At 40.7% G+C, this 15,662-nt stretch overlaps 1 protein-coding gene across 1 annotated transcript in view; it reads right to left on the reverse strand.

Moving 5' to 3' along the window:
* Window positions 1-15,370, reverse strand: part of UBE2N (ubiquitin conjugating enzyme E2 N) — a 39,771-nt gene extending 24,401 nt beyond the window's left edge. The window contains exon 1 of the mRNA XM_059186517.1: window positions 15,005-15,370. Within this exon, the coding sequence (XP_059042500.1) occupies window positions 15,005-15,034 (30 nt within the window). The 5' untranslated portion in view covers window positions 15,035-15,370. The remainder of the gene's footprint in view (window positions 1-15,004) is intronic.
* Between the last annotated feature and the right edge of the window lie 292 nt (window positions 15,371-15,662).

The raw sequence follows: 15,662 nt of genomic DNA on the forward strand, positions 1-15,662 counted from the left end.
TGCATAAGCTATAAACCTGTCCAATTCACTATGTTGTAACATCTGAAACTAATACAACACACTGTCAAAAATACTTCCATTTTTTTTAAAAAGTAGTTTTACTGGTATTCATAATGTTTCACAGGTATCAAGACCAATACTATACCAACTAAGATCCACTCTTCCTCACTTTACAATGCAGCAGACTACAGCTAGATGCTCTTCAGAGAACTATTTGATAATATGCTCACATTCCAAGTGTGAATGACCCAAACAGAATTTCATAATCTGGGAAAATTTTTGAGATTCCCAATCACCTTCTCCCAAACCAACTTCTCCCAAACCACACTTCTCCAGTACCCCTGACAGAAGATATAGGGTCCAGCAATTTTGCACACAGCTTAGGTAATACTTTGAGGCAACACTTTCACATACATGAGAATCAAATGATTCTAAAAAGAAAGGTAACCAACAGAAAACAAGATTAAGGAAGGGGACAATCCCTGGGACCTCCCTGCCTGAAGATACAAATACCCCTTCTCAATCCTTCTCACCCCCATGATAAAGCTCACTCTTCAGAGATAAGAATAAGGCTCTTGTTACTGAGGGAAATGGGTAACATTTCTATACTTTGCAACTAATCATATTTTTTCAAGATATTTCTATTTTCTAACAGAAGTTGTATCACTGACTTTATGATATAAAAGTGGCTGATATATACCAACCAGAAAGAATTATTTTTTTCAGTCTGCCATAGACAGAGGAACTGTCTATAATCAGTATAAAGAACAAAACAGATAATTCAACATACTAATACTTGTAATCTTTAAGAAACTAACATACATAGGGGCGCCTGGGTGGCTCAGTGGGTTAAGCCACTGCCTTCAGCTCGGGTCATGATCTCGGGGTCCTGGGATCGAGTCCCACATCGGGCTCTCTGCTCAGCAGGGAGCCTGCTTCCTCCTCTCTCTCTCTCTGCCTGCCTTTCTGCCTACTTGTGATCTCTCTCTGTCAAATATATAAATAAAATCTTAAAAAAAAAAAAGAAACTAACATACATAAATCATAACCATAACTGGCCTGATGATTCAACTCAAGAAATAAAGCAACATTTTGGAGTGTGTGTGTGTGCACATGTGTGCACACTCTGAAAGTATTAAAACTGCTGTAACTTGATTACTCCTAAGAGGGGACATATGCTAGTTTTACTTTCTCTTTTCATTGACAGGAGACCTAAATAGCTGCATTTTTTAAATACACACCTGTGGGGCAAAGGTACCAAAAGCCTGCTCACCAACTAGGACTAGGATCTTGGTTGTCAGGGTCCTGCTGCATCCTATCACAGGAAAATCTGCTTAAGTAATCCCTAAAATGAAGGAAGCCAGCACTGGAATTCTCCAACACCTTTGTTTATAGCCCTGTTATGGTTAATCCACTATTATCAATTAAACAGTAGAAAACAGAAAGGCTAGTACATATATGTGTGAACCATCAGAGCAAAGGTCTATAGACCTTTTTAAAAGTATATATGGTATTCAAAACTTTGACCCAGGCAGTGCCAAATATTTTATTTTCCAACAGTTACAAAGAGCAAATTAAAATATTCCTTCATCTGCTTTAAAAAATTAGGAAATCCTGCCATTCACAACAAGGAAATTATGCTAAGTAAGCCAAACACAGAAAGACAAATATGCACGATCTCACTTATGCATGGAATCTTTAAAAACAAACAAAGTAGAACACTATTAGGTGGAGGAAAAGGTAAGATACTGATCAAAAAGTAAAATCTTTCAGTTATACGTTATACAGTTACACATTCTGTATACCTGACGTAGCAGATGTGACAGATAATAATAATACCACAAACTTACATTACTGTCCATATTTCATATGTGACAGTTAATAATAATACCACAAACTTTTACCTGTTACTTTCCATTGTGATTTTTTTTTTGTTGCAAGGACACTTCAGATCTACTCAGCAAGTTTTAAGTATGTATGCTCCCTCTCTTTCTGGCCCTTTCCACCTTCTGAGCCCTGGCATGTTCTCTCTCTCTCAAAGGTGTGCTCCCCCTCTCAAATAAAACTTAAAAAAAAAAAAAAGGCAAATTACTTAAATTTTATCCCTGATTTTCTTTTTATGGAACCTGTAAAATAACAAAAAAAAAGTATTTCTAATTCTAAACCACCACCTACTTGTTATTAAGAACATAAACAAGAGGGGCACCTGGGTGGCTCAGTAGGTTACGCATCTTCCTTCAGCTCAGGTCATGATCTCAGGGTCCCAGGGTCAACCCTGTGTCAGGCTCCCGCAGGGAGCCTGCTTCTCCCTCTCCCCTGGTTCATGCACTTCTCTTTTCTCTCAAATTAATTAATTAATTAATTAATTATTAAAAAGACAAAAAAAACATAAACAAGATGATTTCTGCCTGTCAAGATTTTTCCCAGGAGAGTAGAGGAAACAAACCCAAAATACAGAATGCTGGACCATCATGTTTGATGAGGGCTGCTTTCCTGCAAACATGGCATAATTTGGAAGTTGGAAAATACATCATTTTGGCTGGTAAGCAGTAACACTATCAGAAGTTATATAAGAAATAGGAAACGGGTGCCTGAGTGGCTCAGTGGGTTAAGCCTCTGCCTTCAGCTCAGGTCATTATCTCAGGGTCCCAGGATCGAGCCCCACGTGGGCTCTCTGCTCACTGCTCAGCGGGGAGCCTGCTTCCCGCTCTCTCTCTGCCTGCCTCTCTGCCTACTTGTGGTCTCTCTCTCTCTCTGTCAAATAAATAAATAAAATCTTAAAAAAAAAAAAAAAAAGAAAAGAAATAGGAAACAGGAAGAGATGTCAATTAAGTAAGATGAAAAGACCAGCATGTATGCCAAGTTTTAAAAGTCTGAACCTTACCCTATATACAGTGGAGAGCAACATGATCACATCAGTGTTTTAGAATAATGTGATGGATGGGGAGAGAGGGATATAGGTGGGCAGTAAGTGAAGACAGAGAGATGAGTTCTGAGATTATTGCAGAAACAATCAGGAGAGGATGATTAAGGGCCTACATACAAAGACAACTGGAAGGAGAAGACAGGAACGGGTTAAGAAAAGTCAGAAACATTCCTGAGGCTGAATCCATCATGGGTTTATTAGCAAACTCAATGTGGAAGAGAAACACTGGGAGGGAAGAGAAGGAATAAATCTCAGACAACTGGGTTAATGTTGACATAACAAGGAAGAAACACTAAAAGTGCTGACACACATGAAGGGAGATCGCAAAATACATTCTATTGTTAAAAAAAAAAAAAAACAAACAGTTGACTTTAAAATGTCAGTAAGACAGCTAAATGAAGAAAAAAGGAGGCATTTGGAGACCTGAAATTCAGCACTAAATTTTGGAATCACTGATCAATGTGGACTGAAGCCAGGTAAAAGTAAATAAAGGTTTTCTTAAGACTATATAATGAGAAAAGGCTCAAGGTCTGAACCTCAGGACATAATATACATTTAAAGGTTTTGAAACTGTCAAAGCTGATAGGATACAGGCCTACCTACCAGTTATACTGGAAAACTATACATTTATTTTAGAATACTGCTACTCCAGCCTTTGTGGGTTTTGTTACTTGGTTTTGGGTTTTTTTAATTGCTTAACAGCCAATTTAAAAGCCAAAAGGGAAAATCAGTTCCAGGACAAGGCGACTTGGGTTTTTTTCTCACTGTTTAAAATTCTGCCCAAAGGGATCATATAATCATCAAGTTTTCAAATACGAATTAGAATAACTGAGGCCCAGGGTAAGTGAGTAATTTGGCCAAGGTCACAAAGTTCCTTAATCTTTGAGATAAGAATAAAAGTCAGGGCTGATCCTTAACATTATTCACCAGCATTAGCTTAATTTTCTCAGTGTCTAGCAACCAAGTCTAATCTTCAAAGACAAAGATTTACTACCACTTTAAAAAAAAAAAAAAAAGATTTACTACCACTGACTTTTTTTTTTAAAATAATGGCTCACAAGGCTGAAGAATATTTTTTTTTTAAGATTTTATTTATTTATTTGACAGAAAGAGTCACAAGTAGGCAGAGAGAGGAGGAAGCAGGCTCCCTGCTGAGCAGAGAGCCTGATGTGGGATTTGATCCCAGAACCCTGAGATCATGACCTGAGCCGAAGGCAGCGGCTTAACCCACTGAGCCACCCAGGTGCCCTGAAGAATATTTCTTAAATGTTCTAAAGCAATGTAGGTTTCAAATATAACTAGTTTTGGGGAACCAATACAGATTATTTACCTTATAAAAGTACCACTATGGGAGCTGCCTGGGTGGCTCACTGGGTTAGGCCTCTGCCTTCAGCTCAGGTCATGACTTTGGGGTCCTGGGATCGAGTCCCACCAACATCGGGCTCTCTCCTAGGTGGGGAGCCTGCTTCCTCCTCCCTCTCTCTCTGCTTGCCTCTCTGCCTACTTGTGATCTCTCTCTGTCAAATAAAATCTTTAAAAAAAAAAAAAAAAAGTACCACTATGCTTCAGCACTGTCATTTCTTAAAAGTTATTTACTCAGAAAACTTCAGCTAAGAAATTTTAAAGGGAATCAAGTACCAACACATGCTAAAATGTGAACCTTGAAAACACGCTAAGTGAAAGACGCCAGACACAAAAGTCCTGTATTATGTGATTACATTTATAAGAAAAATCCCAAACAGACAAAACCAGAGAGACAGAAAAATAAGCAGTTCTCAAGGGTTGAGGAACTAAGAGGGTGGACAGTGACTACTAATGGACATAGGATTTCTTTTTGGGATGATGAAAATGTACTGGAATTAGTGGTGATGGTTGCACAACTTTTTAAATTTTTAAAACCCACTGAACAGTACATTTTAAATAGATGAATCTTATGGTATATGAGTTATATTTCAAAAAAATAAATCAAGCATTTAGGTTTTCCTTCCATATTCAGTAAGATGTTAGCCACTTTATGAACTGAAGACCGAAATAGCAAAAGAAAATGAAGGGGAAAAATCATATTACTTAATTATTTGGGTATATAATATACTTAGTATATTAACTGAATTTTCAAAATGAAGACCCATTCATAAACTAAATTTTGGAAGAAAAAAAACTTTTTTAAATTAAGACTGCCTTTCAAGTGCCTATAGTCCAAGCAAAGAAGTGCTGACTCATGCTACAGCTTTAGCACTGCTCAAATATATTCTTGGAGTTGATATGTGTAACCTGGAATGACATCCTACTCCCAACTCCCCATGCCCGCCACCTCACTTTTCTACTCACCCTTCAAATTTTAGCTCAAAAATCTAAAAATCTCTAAAAATCTCTCTCCCTAAACCAATCTTGATGGGTCTCCTCATCCTGGACTGTCTGTCATGTCTTCAGTGTTCCCATTGATGCCTTTGCTCTCTATTATGAGAAGGTACTGGCTATGTGATTTATTAATTTTTTTTATTAACATACAATGAAAGACAAATAGCTGCTCTTTAGTTCCTTCTCACCCGAACCCCAAACTTTTCCAAGTGAAAGGATCCAGGAGGGCAAGAGAGGAATATATCACCCCAGACCAAAGTCATCCCATCTTAATAATTGCACACTCACTTGTGCAAAAGCCTCTAAACTATAAATAAAAAGACTTTGATGAAAAACACGAAAGCTGGGGCACCTGGGTGGCTCAGTGAGTTAAACCTCTGCCTTCAGCTCGGGTCATGATCGAGCCCTGCATCAGGCTCTCTGCTCAGCAGGAAGGCTACTTCCCTCTCTCTGCCTGCCTCTCTGCCTACTTGTGATTGATCTCTCTCTCTCTCTCTGTCAAATAAATAAATAAAAACACAAAAGCTAAGCACTTAGATCTTGCAATGAACATGTTTTTCCACTTCATTTGCCCAAATGATAAAATATAAAATACAAACACTGCCAGTTATTATCTAGCGGCAGATAAGCTCTGGTGCATTTCATCTACAGCACCTATGATGCATAGATTTAGATTGCCTAAGTTCATATCACAGCTCCACCAACCACTTAACCCCTCTGTGCAGGCTTCCTTATCTGTAATTCAGGGTTTAAACTAATATTCGTATCATGGGCCTGCTCTTAGAATTAAGCAAATTAATGCATGTAACGTGCTTAGAACAGTACCTAGCACATAGTAAGTGTTCAATTAAAGATGTCTTACTTACACAGTAAAAACTGTATGACCAATCTCACTTCAGGAACAGTTGTCACACTACACTCTGGTAAATAATTCATACACTAAGTCTTAATTTAACAATTTAAAATTCTTTGCCAACAGTTGATTCCAACTCACTAAACTTAGTAATTAGACAGTAATACTTCTTAATGGGACCCTAAAAATTACTTAAGATACTATCCATCACACATACTAGATTCTTGGAATACAGTATACTTTTGTGTACTCTTTCTCTTCTGCTTTTTCTCCTTCAAGCTTTCATACCTGCTATTCCATCTACCCAAAACTCACTTTCCCTCCTTCAACTTTACCTTTTAAAGATTTTATGTATTTACTTGACAGAGAAGAGAAAGAACACAAGGAGAAGATGCAGGCTCCCCATGGAGCAGGGACCCCAATGCCAGACTCCATTCCAGGACCCTGGAATGTGACCCGAGCCAAAGGCAGACACAACCAAATGAGCCACCCAGGCACCCCTCCGTCCTTCAACTTTAAAAACATTCTCTCAGAGTGCCCAAGTGCCTCAGTAGGTTAAGCATCTGCTTTCAGCTCAGGTCATGATCCCAGGGTCCTGGGTTCAAGCCAGGACTTGAACCTGCTCTCTGCTGCGCAGAGAGCCTACTTCCCACCCCCCCTCCACCACCGCCTACCACTCTGCCTACTTGTGATCTCTCTCTCTCTCTCTCTCTCTGTCAAATAAATAAATAAAAATTTTAAAAAATTCTCTCATCCTTACTTTCCTTCATCCTCAGTCTATGGTAAATCCCAGGTCTATCTTTTCTCACAACACACCTCACTTTAATTTCTTGTTTCATGACTGAGTTTTCCATTAGACAGTGATGCATTCATTTTTTTATTCATCTGGCTTAGTGCTAAATACATATTATGCATCCAGTAAATGTCCATTTATCTGAACTGAAAATGTCTCAAGAATGGATTAAAAAAAAAAAGAAGGGACATTAAAAAGGCAGAAAAATCACAATTTCACAGATGAATGAAATTTGGCCTTGGGCTCTTACTAGCTGAGTACATCATTTGTGTCCCTGCCCTATAGTAAGAGGGGAAGGGGATGGTAATTCCAATTTTGATAAGAACACAAAGACTTTATGGGAATAATATTTTCCTTAGTATAAATTATTTTTAAAAATCTTCAAAAGTTGTAAATAAAGGCACCCATAGTCTCAAGACACAAAGGTAACAACTGTTATACTTCTTTCTAGTATTGTCCTGACTACAATGCCTTTAGTTGCTAGACTGTAAAGACTGAAAATAAAAACAGATTTGCCCAAAACAGACCAAATTACTGATCAAGACATAATGAAAACTAAGGAGTTTGGAAATCTGAACAGATTAGCCAAAAAGCAAAATATGTCAACATTAGATTCTGAAAACAATATCTAAAAGCACTTAAGGGCCCTTAGCTAGATCAGTCAGCAGGGCATGTGACTCTTTGATCTCAAGGTCGTGAGTTCCAGCCCCATGTTGGGTACAGAGATTATTTATCAATAAATAAAATAAAATCATTTAAATTATAGCTAAATCCTAACCATTTAGAAACATCTGAGTTGTAGGCCAAATCAGAATAATAAAAATTTTGATTTTTATGTATCCCTTTCTAAGTACCCTTAAGGGATTCTAGAATAGCTACAACCAGGATTTTAAAAAAACAAAATAGTGTGATATCTATTAGTGTTGTATCGCTAAGCTATATCACACTACAGCTCTTAAAAAGAATAGCTAATAGAGAAGTCTCTATTGATTCTGAGGGCTCTTTACCAGTTATCTAGTTCTTTCAATTATACAATAATGGTTTCTGCCACCAGAGATGCTAGCGCCAGTTTTCAGACTATGGTGATCCTATATCCTATCTAATCCACAAAATAAAGAGAACTACTTAGCATTTAAAAACAAAACAAAAAATACTTCATGTAGGAAACATTTTTAGAAGTTGCTAAGACTTCAGAAGTTAACTAATTCCCTATTACTCCATCTCCTAATTTACATATCCATGTAACATTCATATACATTTGCAAAGAAAATTTCAACTGTGTAATAAAATACCAGTCTAACACATCTTTCATACAAAGGAATATTTCTTGATATAAAATTACTACACATATTATGCCTTTCAGATCTATTTTGTTTTTATAAAGTAAAATTATATAAAAATTAGGCACCTACATCAAAACTGATGACTACAACTGTAATGCCCAAAACCCCTAGTGGATGGTCTCCTCATTCCCCTGTTTCTGATATTTATTTCTCTAGTGCATACACATTCATAACTCACAATAACAGATTTAAATGTATGTTCACAATCCGTACTACCTGAATCTGTAGTACAACTTAACTGCTTCTTAAAACCATTTACACACAAGTAAACCATCCTATGGGATATAGGGAAAAAAGCAAAGTTATCAACTTTCAGCAGAATCCTAGTCATCCAACTTCTCTGGCCTACAAACTCATCAGAGAAGGAAAACAATGGGCATCCTCTTAGGTAAAACTCTATAGCTATAAGTGGTCAAACTGTTTAAAAAATTTAGAACTTCCACAAAGCAAAAGCATAGTATTTCTGATGCCATAATTACTTAGCATGATAGACAAAAGTGCAAGCTATTTTGACAAAATTCAATTTCTATTGTGAAAGTCAATCAACCTCAATAAAAGAAAATGCTTGAAATAGAGAAGCTTAAAAAATAACACTCAACTGATATTTTTAATTTACTTTCAATTAAGCCCACATTTCATAATCAAAACATCAGGCAGTAAATTAAAAAGTATCCTTACAACCTGAAAATTTAATCACTACCAAAAGTAGTCCAGGGATTCTTAACTTGGAATCCACCAAGACCAAGATTCACAAATAAACTTGTCAAGAATCTGAAACTCCAGAACTCATATACAAAAATATGGTTTATTATCCTAGAATGGTCCAAAAAAAATTTTTTTAAGATTTTATTTATTTATCTGTCAGAGAGAGAGAGAGTGTGCACAAGCAGACAGAGTGGCAGGCAGGGGCAGAGAGAGAAGCAGGCTCCCCACTGAGCAAAGAGCCTGATGCAGAACTCAATCCCAGGACCCTGTGATCATGAACGGAGCCCAAGGGAGCAGCTTAACTCACTGAGCCACCCAGGCGTCCCGGTCGAAAAATTTTTTTAAAAAAGATTTATTTATTGAGAGAGAGACAGACCATGAATGGAGGCAGGGGGAGTGGGAAAGACAAAATGTCAAGCAGACTCCCCACTGAGCACAGAGCTGGCAGCGGGGCATGATCTCAGAACCCTAAGATTATGACCTGAGCCAAGATCAAGAGTCAAAGACGCTTAACCAACTGAGCCATCCAGGCGCCCCTGAAAATTCTTAACAGAAAATTCTTAAACTGGGACAACCAAAAGAGCCAAGCACCATACTGTTTCTGGTCAAGATTTTACCGTAAGAGTTGATCAGTTTCCTAAGGATGTTTTAATTACATATAACAAGTCCATCCTCATCATGTTAGACTTTCATGCCTTTTTTTAAATGGAAAAAAAAAATATTATCAGTCAGACTCTGAAGGCTCAAAAACAGGGCCAGTTATCTGACTTTTCTCACTAAAAACTACCATATGTACTAGAACAGATATCAAATGAATGGGCTTTTAAATAGTGATAGGAAAAAAGAAATATCTGTATTTTAAAAAATCAAAATTATGAAAGTAAAAAGTATATAGAACTCAAGTTCAATGCAGAGTCAGACCTAATTAAGTTTTTAAGAATCTGACTAAACCTCACAAACAGAAAAATAAATTCTAGGAAAGACTGGTGAAAATCTAATCTGAATAGGTTGGTTTTCCAGGTTTTAATCAAGTAAGTCAACTCCTTGAGTAATTTAACTACTATTCTTTAGGCTGTATTTTAGCATCTTTGTGATTAACTTTGGGAAGACCAAGGCCATAATTACAGATCTGATTTATCTGCTCCCAAAGTAACTCTAATTTTTTATGAGGAACAGATTAGGAAGGATCTCTTATTTTAGTTTTGTTTTGTTTTGTTTAATGGAGAGAGGGTGGGGGAAGGGAGGATGAACAAGCCAAGCTCGGAGGAGGGTCAGAGAAAGGGAGGGAGAAGCAGACTCTGCTGAGCAGGGAGCCCGATGGGGAGCTAGATCCCAAGACCCTCAGATCACAACCTGAGCCGAAGGCAGACATTTAACTGACTGAGCCACCCAGGCACCCCTAGTAATCTTTTAACTTACATGATTTTAAGCTGTAACTGCTCAGTCACTTTTTTTTTTTAAGATTTTATTTATTTATTTGACACAGAGAGAGCTCACAAGTAGGCAGAGAGGCAGGCAGAGGGAGAGGGGGAAGCAGGCTCCCCGCTGAGCGCGATTCGGGCTTGATCCCAGGACCCTGAGATCATGACCTGAGCCAAAGGCAGAGGCTTAACCCACTGAGCTACCCAGGTGCCCCTGCTCAGTCACTTTTAAAGACTAAAAGAGCTCTGGCCGAGAAGAGAGAAAAAAGCAAATTCTTGAAGTTCTCAATAAAACACAGAACTGTCAAAATTCAGTATAATTCACCATGTGTGCAAAATACTACTAACTGCAGGACTATATTGATCATAGCACTGTTTGTATAGCAAATTTTGGAGACAATCTAAAAGTCAGCAATAAGCAATCGGTTAAATTAAGGTCTAATACCACAGTTTCACAAAGAACCCCTCTAAAAAAATGAGTCACCTCAAAGATAAAATGGGGGAGATTAAGGTATCTGCATTGGGCGGAGGGGACTAGGCCTATACATACATACTAAATCTCTCTGGTCTTTCTGGAAGAATACACAATAAAAATAAGGATTGTCTAGCAGGCACCTGGAATGCTGAAGGGCAGATGAGAGAGTCTTTAACTTTCTCTATGTACTCAGTAGAACCGTTCAAAGGCTGCACTCATGTACTTCCTATTAGACAAAATTAAAAACTGATTTTTTTTTAGTGAATTAGAGATTAACTTCTAGCTCAGAAATTGACTTTTAGCTCAATGATTTAGACAGAATCTACTAAGCAATAACAATGTCAAATTATGACATAGAATAACTCTGCTAAAACTTTCTTCCAGAGATTGAAGCACACTCATTCATTCATTATTTCAGTGCCCATTACATCCTCTGGGTATTAGAGCAATGCCTAAGTCATCTAAGAATCCCTGCTTTTGTGGAGCTTTAGTAGGAGCAGAGATAAAGAGTAAATAATTTAACTTCAAATACTGTTAAATGGTACAGAAAAGGAGAGGAGGAAATATGGGAATGAAGAAGAACTATAAGGGAGGGGAAGAGGAAAACTGTTTTGGGATAATTAAGATAGACTTATCTGAGGATGACATGTGAGCCAAGAACTGAACGATATGCCAAAACAAGCAATGTAGTAAACAGAAGTTTGTCCCCTGTCACTGGAACAAACTTAGCCTCTTACTCTTCAGACAGAGCAAATCAACAATGTGGTTGCAGAAGAGTGTCCCAAGGACAGACATGCAGGAGACGATCACAGATGCAAGCAGATGCAAGGAAGGCCTTGTAACCACAGGAGAAAAAGTCAAGATTGTATTCTAAGTGTGATGGAGAACCTCTGTACAGTTCTGAGAATGGGAGTGACATGATCTGTATTTTTAAAAAGTAACACTGGGCGCCTGGGTGGCTCAGTGGGTTAAGCCGCTGCCTTCGGCTCAGGTCGTGATCTCAGGGTCCTGGGATCGAGTCCCGCATTGGGCTCTCTGCTCAGCAGGGAGCCTGCTTCCTCCTCTCTCTCTCTGCCTGCCTCTCTGCCTACTTGTGATCTCTCTCTCTGTCAAATAAATAAATAAAATCTTTAAAAAAAAAAAAAAAAAAGTAACACTAGCTGCTATATTAGAAGACTATTGTATTAGGAGACTAATACAGTAGGCTAGGCAACAAATGATGGAACTGAAGAGTAGTTTCAGAGAGATGGGTAAACGTCGCTGATTAAGGGTATATTTTGAAAGCTGACGCCCTAGGGGATTTGCTAGTGGATTGTATATGGGAATCTGAGTGAGACAGTAAATGAGTGAATAGAAATTTTTAAAAAATCATTTTATATTATTTTATATTTGTATAGTTATTCACAGTTATCAAAGTATATTTACATACATTGTCATTTCATAATAACAAGAAGCAGGGAAAGGTCACACCTGACCAAGATCTGAGTTCTGTCCCTTGCCAGTTTTAAGACCCTAGGAAAGTCATCTGAATGGGTTTCTAGACTATGTAAGGTAGTCTACTTCACAAGATCAAGAGCTACAAGTACCAAATAATGTAAGACTTTTGTAAAGGCAAGAGGAGCACTTGGCTGGCTCTGTCGGTGAAGTATGCAGTTATTGAAGTCAGGGTTGTGGATTCAAGTCCCACACTGGGTATAGCCATTACTTAAAAATAAAATCTTGGGCACCTGCGTGGCTCAGTGGGTTAAAGCCTCTGCCTTCAGCTCAAGTCATGATCCCAGGGTCCTGGGATCAAGGCTCAGATTGGGCTCTCTGCACAGCAGGGAGCCTGCTTCCCCCCTCTCTCTGCCTGCCTCTCCACCTACTTGTGATCTCTGTCGAATAAATAAAAATCTTTAAAAAATAAAAATAAATAAAGCCCTAAAATTTTTTTCTGCAAATACAAATAATGACCAGTTGGCAGTGAACAGCATCCTATCAATAGCTGTCCAACGAAAGAGGTGTGTTCATTCAATTCCGGACAGCACAGCTACCTACCCAGCACCACCATGACCACCTATTCTACATGGAATCCTGTATTGCAGATGACCAAAAAAAGGCAAATCTTAAAAAAAAACTCTGATTGCATGCCTGGGTTGCTCAGTCAGTTGAATGTCCAACTCTTGGTTTCGGCTCAGGTGATAATCTTTTGGGTCTTAGGAACCAGCCCAGCCTGGGACTCCGTACTCAGTGGGGAAACTGCCTGAGTCTCTCCCTCTGCCCCTCCCCACCCTCACTCAATCCACACACATTTTCTCAAATAAATAATCTTTAAAAATTATCACTGTCTTGGTTAAAATACTAAAATGAAATACCTAGTGTAAACTAAATTGTGTGCCAAAACTGAATTATGAGGACTTCAAATCACTGCCATAAATCATTTCTGTAACTTTATTAAAGTTTCACAGGATTATTTGTTCATCCAAGGCTTTCATATTACTGCAGATTATGTCCAGAATCAAGAAAAACTGGAAAAAATGTTAAACCTATTTCATTATGTATTCTGGAGAAGTATTAACAATGTCAATTTGTATTATGTGGTCAATAAATAACCTGAAAACAGGAAACAAAAATTTGAAGACATCTGGTGTACATCTAGATCCCCCATGTCTCATTTTCAACTGAGGCTTCAATAAATACGACTGGGGTCATATGAGGAAAACCACACTGTAAGGACCATTCAACGCATACAGCAATTTAACTGCCTTGGACAGAGTCTGAGACAAATCCTTAATACAATAAATTTTGCACTATGAAAATTCACATTAGACTACAGCACGAAATGACAATGTACGCTACTTCTCTAATTTCTAAGAATTTCTACCTTATAAAAAGTCTTATTTCTCCAAATCAAGCAACTCTAGGTCAGAGACATCTGCCCAACTCAGGTATATGTAAGCTGCAGAAAGCACGGCATAATACATCACCCATTAAAAGACCTTGGACTTTTATGCATCTCCCCCCAAACTTTAGAACAAGCTAGATTAAATACACGTTCACCAGGTTTTATCAAGGAAATGATGCTGCAATTTAGTCACTTTAACTCGCATATTAAGCAACACAGAGGTTCAACTAAAATCTTCATTAAAAACGTCAAGAAATTTCAAGGTTCTGTTTTCATGTACTGCAAGAAATACCGCACGTCTGAGGACCCGATATTACATAAAGAATTTACAAAACCAGTTATGTCCATTTTTCACAGTTCCACATATATTCGCCAAAGTACAGTATTCATAAAGAGCCAAGGAACAGTTTAAACATTAAAGTGCATAAAATCGAGAGGCAAAGTATTTCACCAAGTCCCCCTAATATGCTCTGCCGCTCTCCCAATGCTGTGTTAAACTATTTCCTCTTGAGCAGAAACCGCTCTCAAGGAGTTTGCCAACCAGAGTAAAATCACTTCACCCAGATAACGCGCGGAAACCTATTTAGAAGAGAGGAGATCACGAAAGCGAGGGCAGCAGGGAGCGCAGCCCCACGTCTCCGGACCCCGGCAGCCTGCGGCGAACATGTGCCTACGGCGGCAGGACGCGCGGCCCTCCCGGAGCCGCCTCCCGGGGCTCCGGGCCCCGCCCGGCCTCACTCTCCTGGTTCATTCATTCTGAACCCGGGGCTTCCGCACCCGCGCGCTCACGCCCGGCCCGAGAGGAGGCTCCAGGGCCGAGGACCTATGACCGGCCACAATTCCCGCCCGGAGTCCCGGCCCCGCCGCGATTCGCGCGCGCCCGCGGCCTCCTCCCCGGTGGTCTGAGGCCGCGGAGGCCCGCGCCGGCCCGCGCCCAAGACTAAAGCCCCGCAACCCCGCGGCCCCACCCTCCGCCAGGGTGCAAGCCAGGCCTTCCCCGCCCGCCGGGCGGCCAACGGGAAGCCCCCGGTCCCCGCCGCCCCGTTGCCCCACCGCGGCCGGAAGTCTCTCCGGAGCCCCCTCCCCAGAGCCTGACTTCCCTCGCCGACACGGCCAGACCCTCTCTGCGCTGGCCTGGGGCCTCCCAGTGCGGGCCGCGGGCCTGAGGAGGCGAGGAGCCGCGCTGCCGGTTCCGCCGAGCGGTGAAGAGCAGAGCGCAGAGCCGGGGATTGGCCTGGGCGGTTACCTTGATAATCCTGCGGGGCAGCCCGGCCATCTTGTCAGATCCCGAGTTCGGCCTCTGGTCTCGACTCTGGCTCCGCTCGCCTCACGCACGAGTGGAAGTCCAGGGCTCCACTTCCGGGGGACGTTGCCGCGCCCGCCGCCGCCGCCGCCGAGGCCCCTTGGGAAATGTAGTCCCTGCTCGTGCGCGGGCGGGCTTCTTCAGGACCTGGCCCCCTCCCCCGCGTTCCCCGCCCCAGCCCCGGCCTGGGGTTGGCGGAAGTGACGAGCCCCGGCGGGGCCGGGACTTGGGGGAGGAGGCGCGAGGCGGCGCGGAGCTCGGGCGCTCGTGGCCGAGCCGGCCGCGCGACGGTGGGATTACGCGGCCGGCGCCTCGCAGGCCTCTTACCGCGGCCACGCCTGCGCCAGTGGGCGACGTAACAGAGGCCCAGCGGCGGGCGCAGCCCATTCATTCATCAGTTCGTTTGTTCGTTCATTCAACGTTTCTACGTTGCGCGCGGGCCGCAGCGGGGAGCAGCTCCGGTTAAGTGGAGCCGGGGCTCCTTCCTCAAAGGGAAATAAAAGACTGAAACTCAGGAGCCATACTTCTGAATGCGGATCTCGGAAGTTATCCAGGGAAACCCTAGTCATCGAGTTATGATATTTAAATGTTGACTTTTAAA

Source organism: Mustela lutreola, chromosome 8 (genome assembly GCF_030435805.1).
Source record: "Mustela lutreola isolate mMusLut2 chromosome 8, mMusLut2.pri, whole genome shotgun sequence".
Classification (NCBI taxonomy): Eukaryota; Metazoa; Chordata; class Mammalia; order Carnivora; family Mustelidae; genus Mustela; species Mustela lutreola.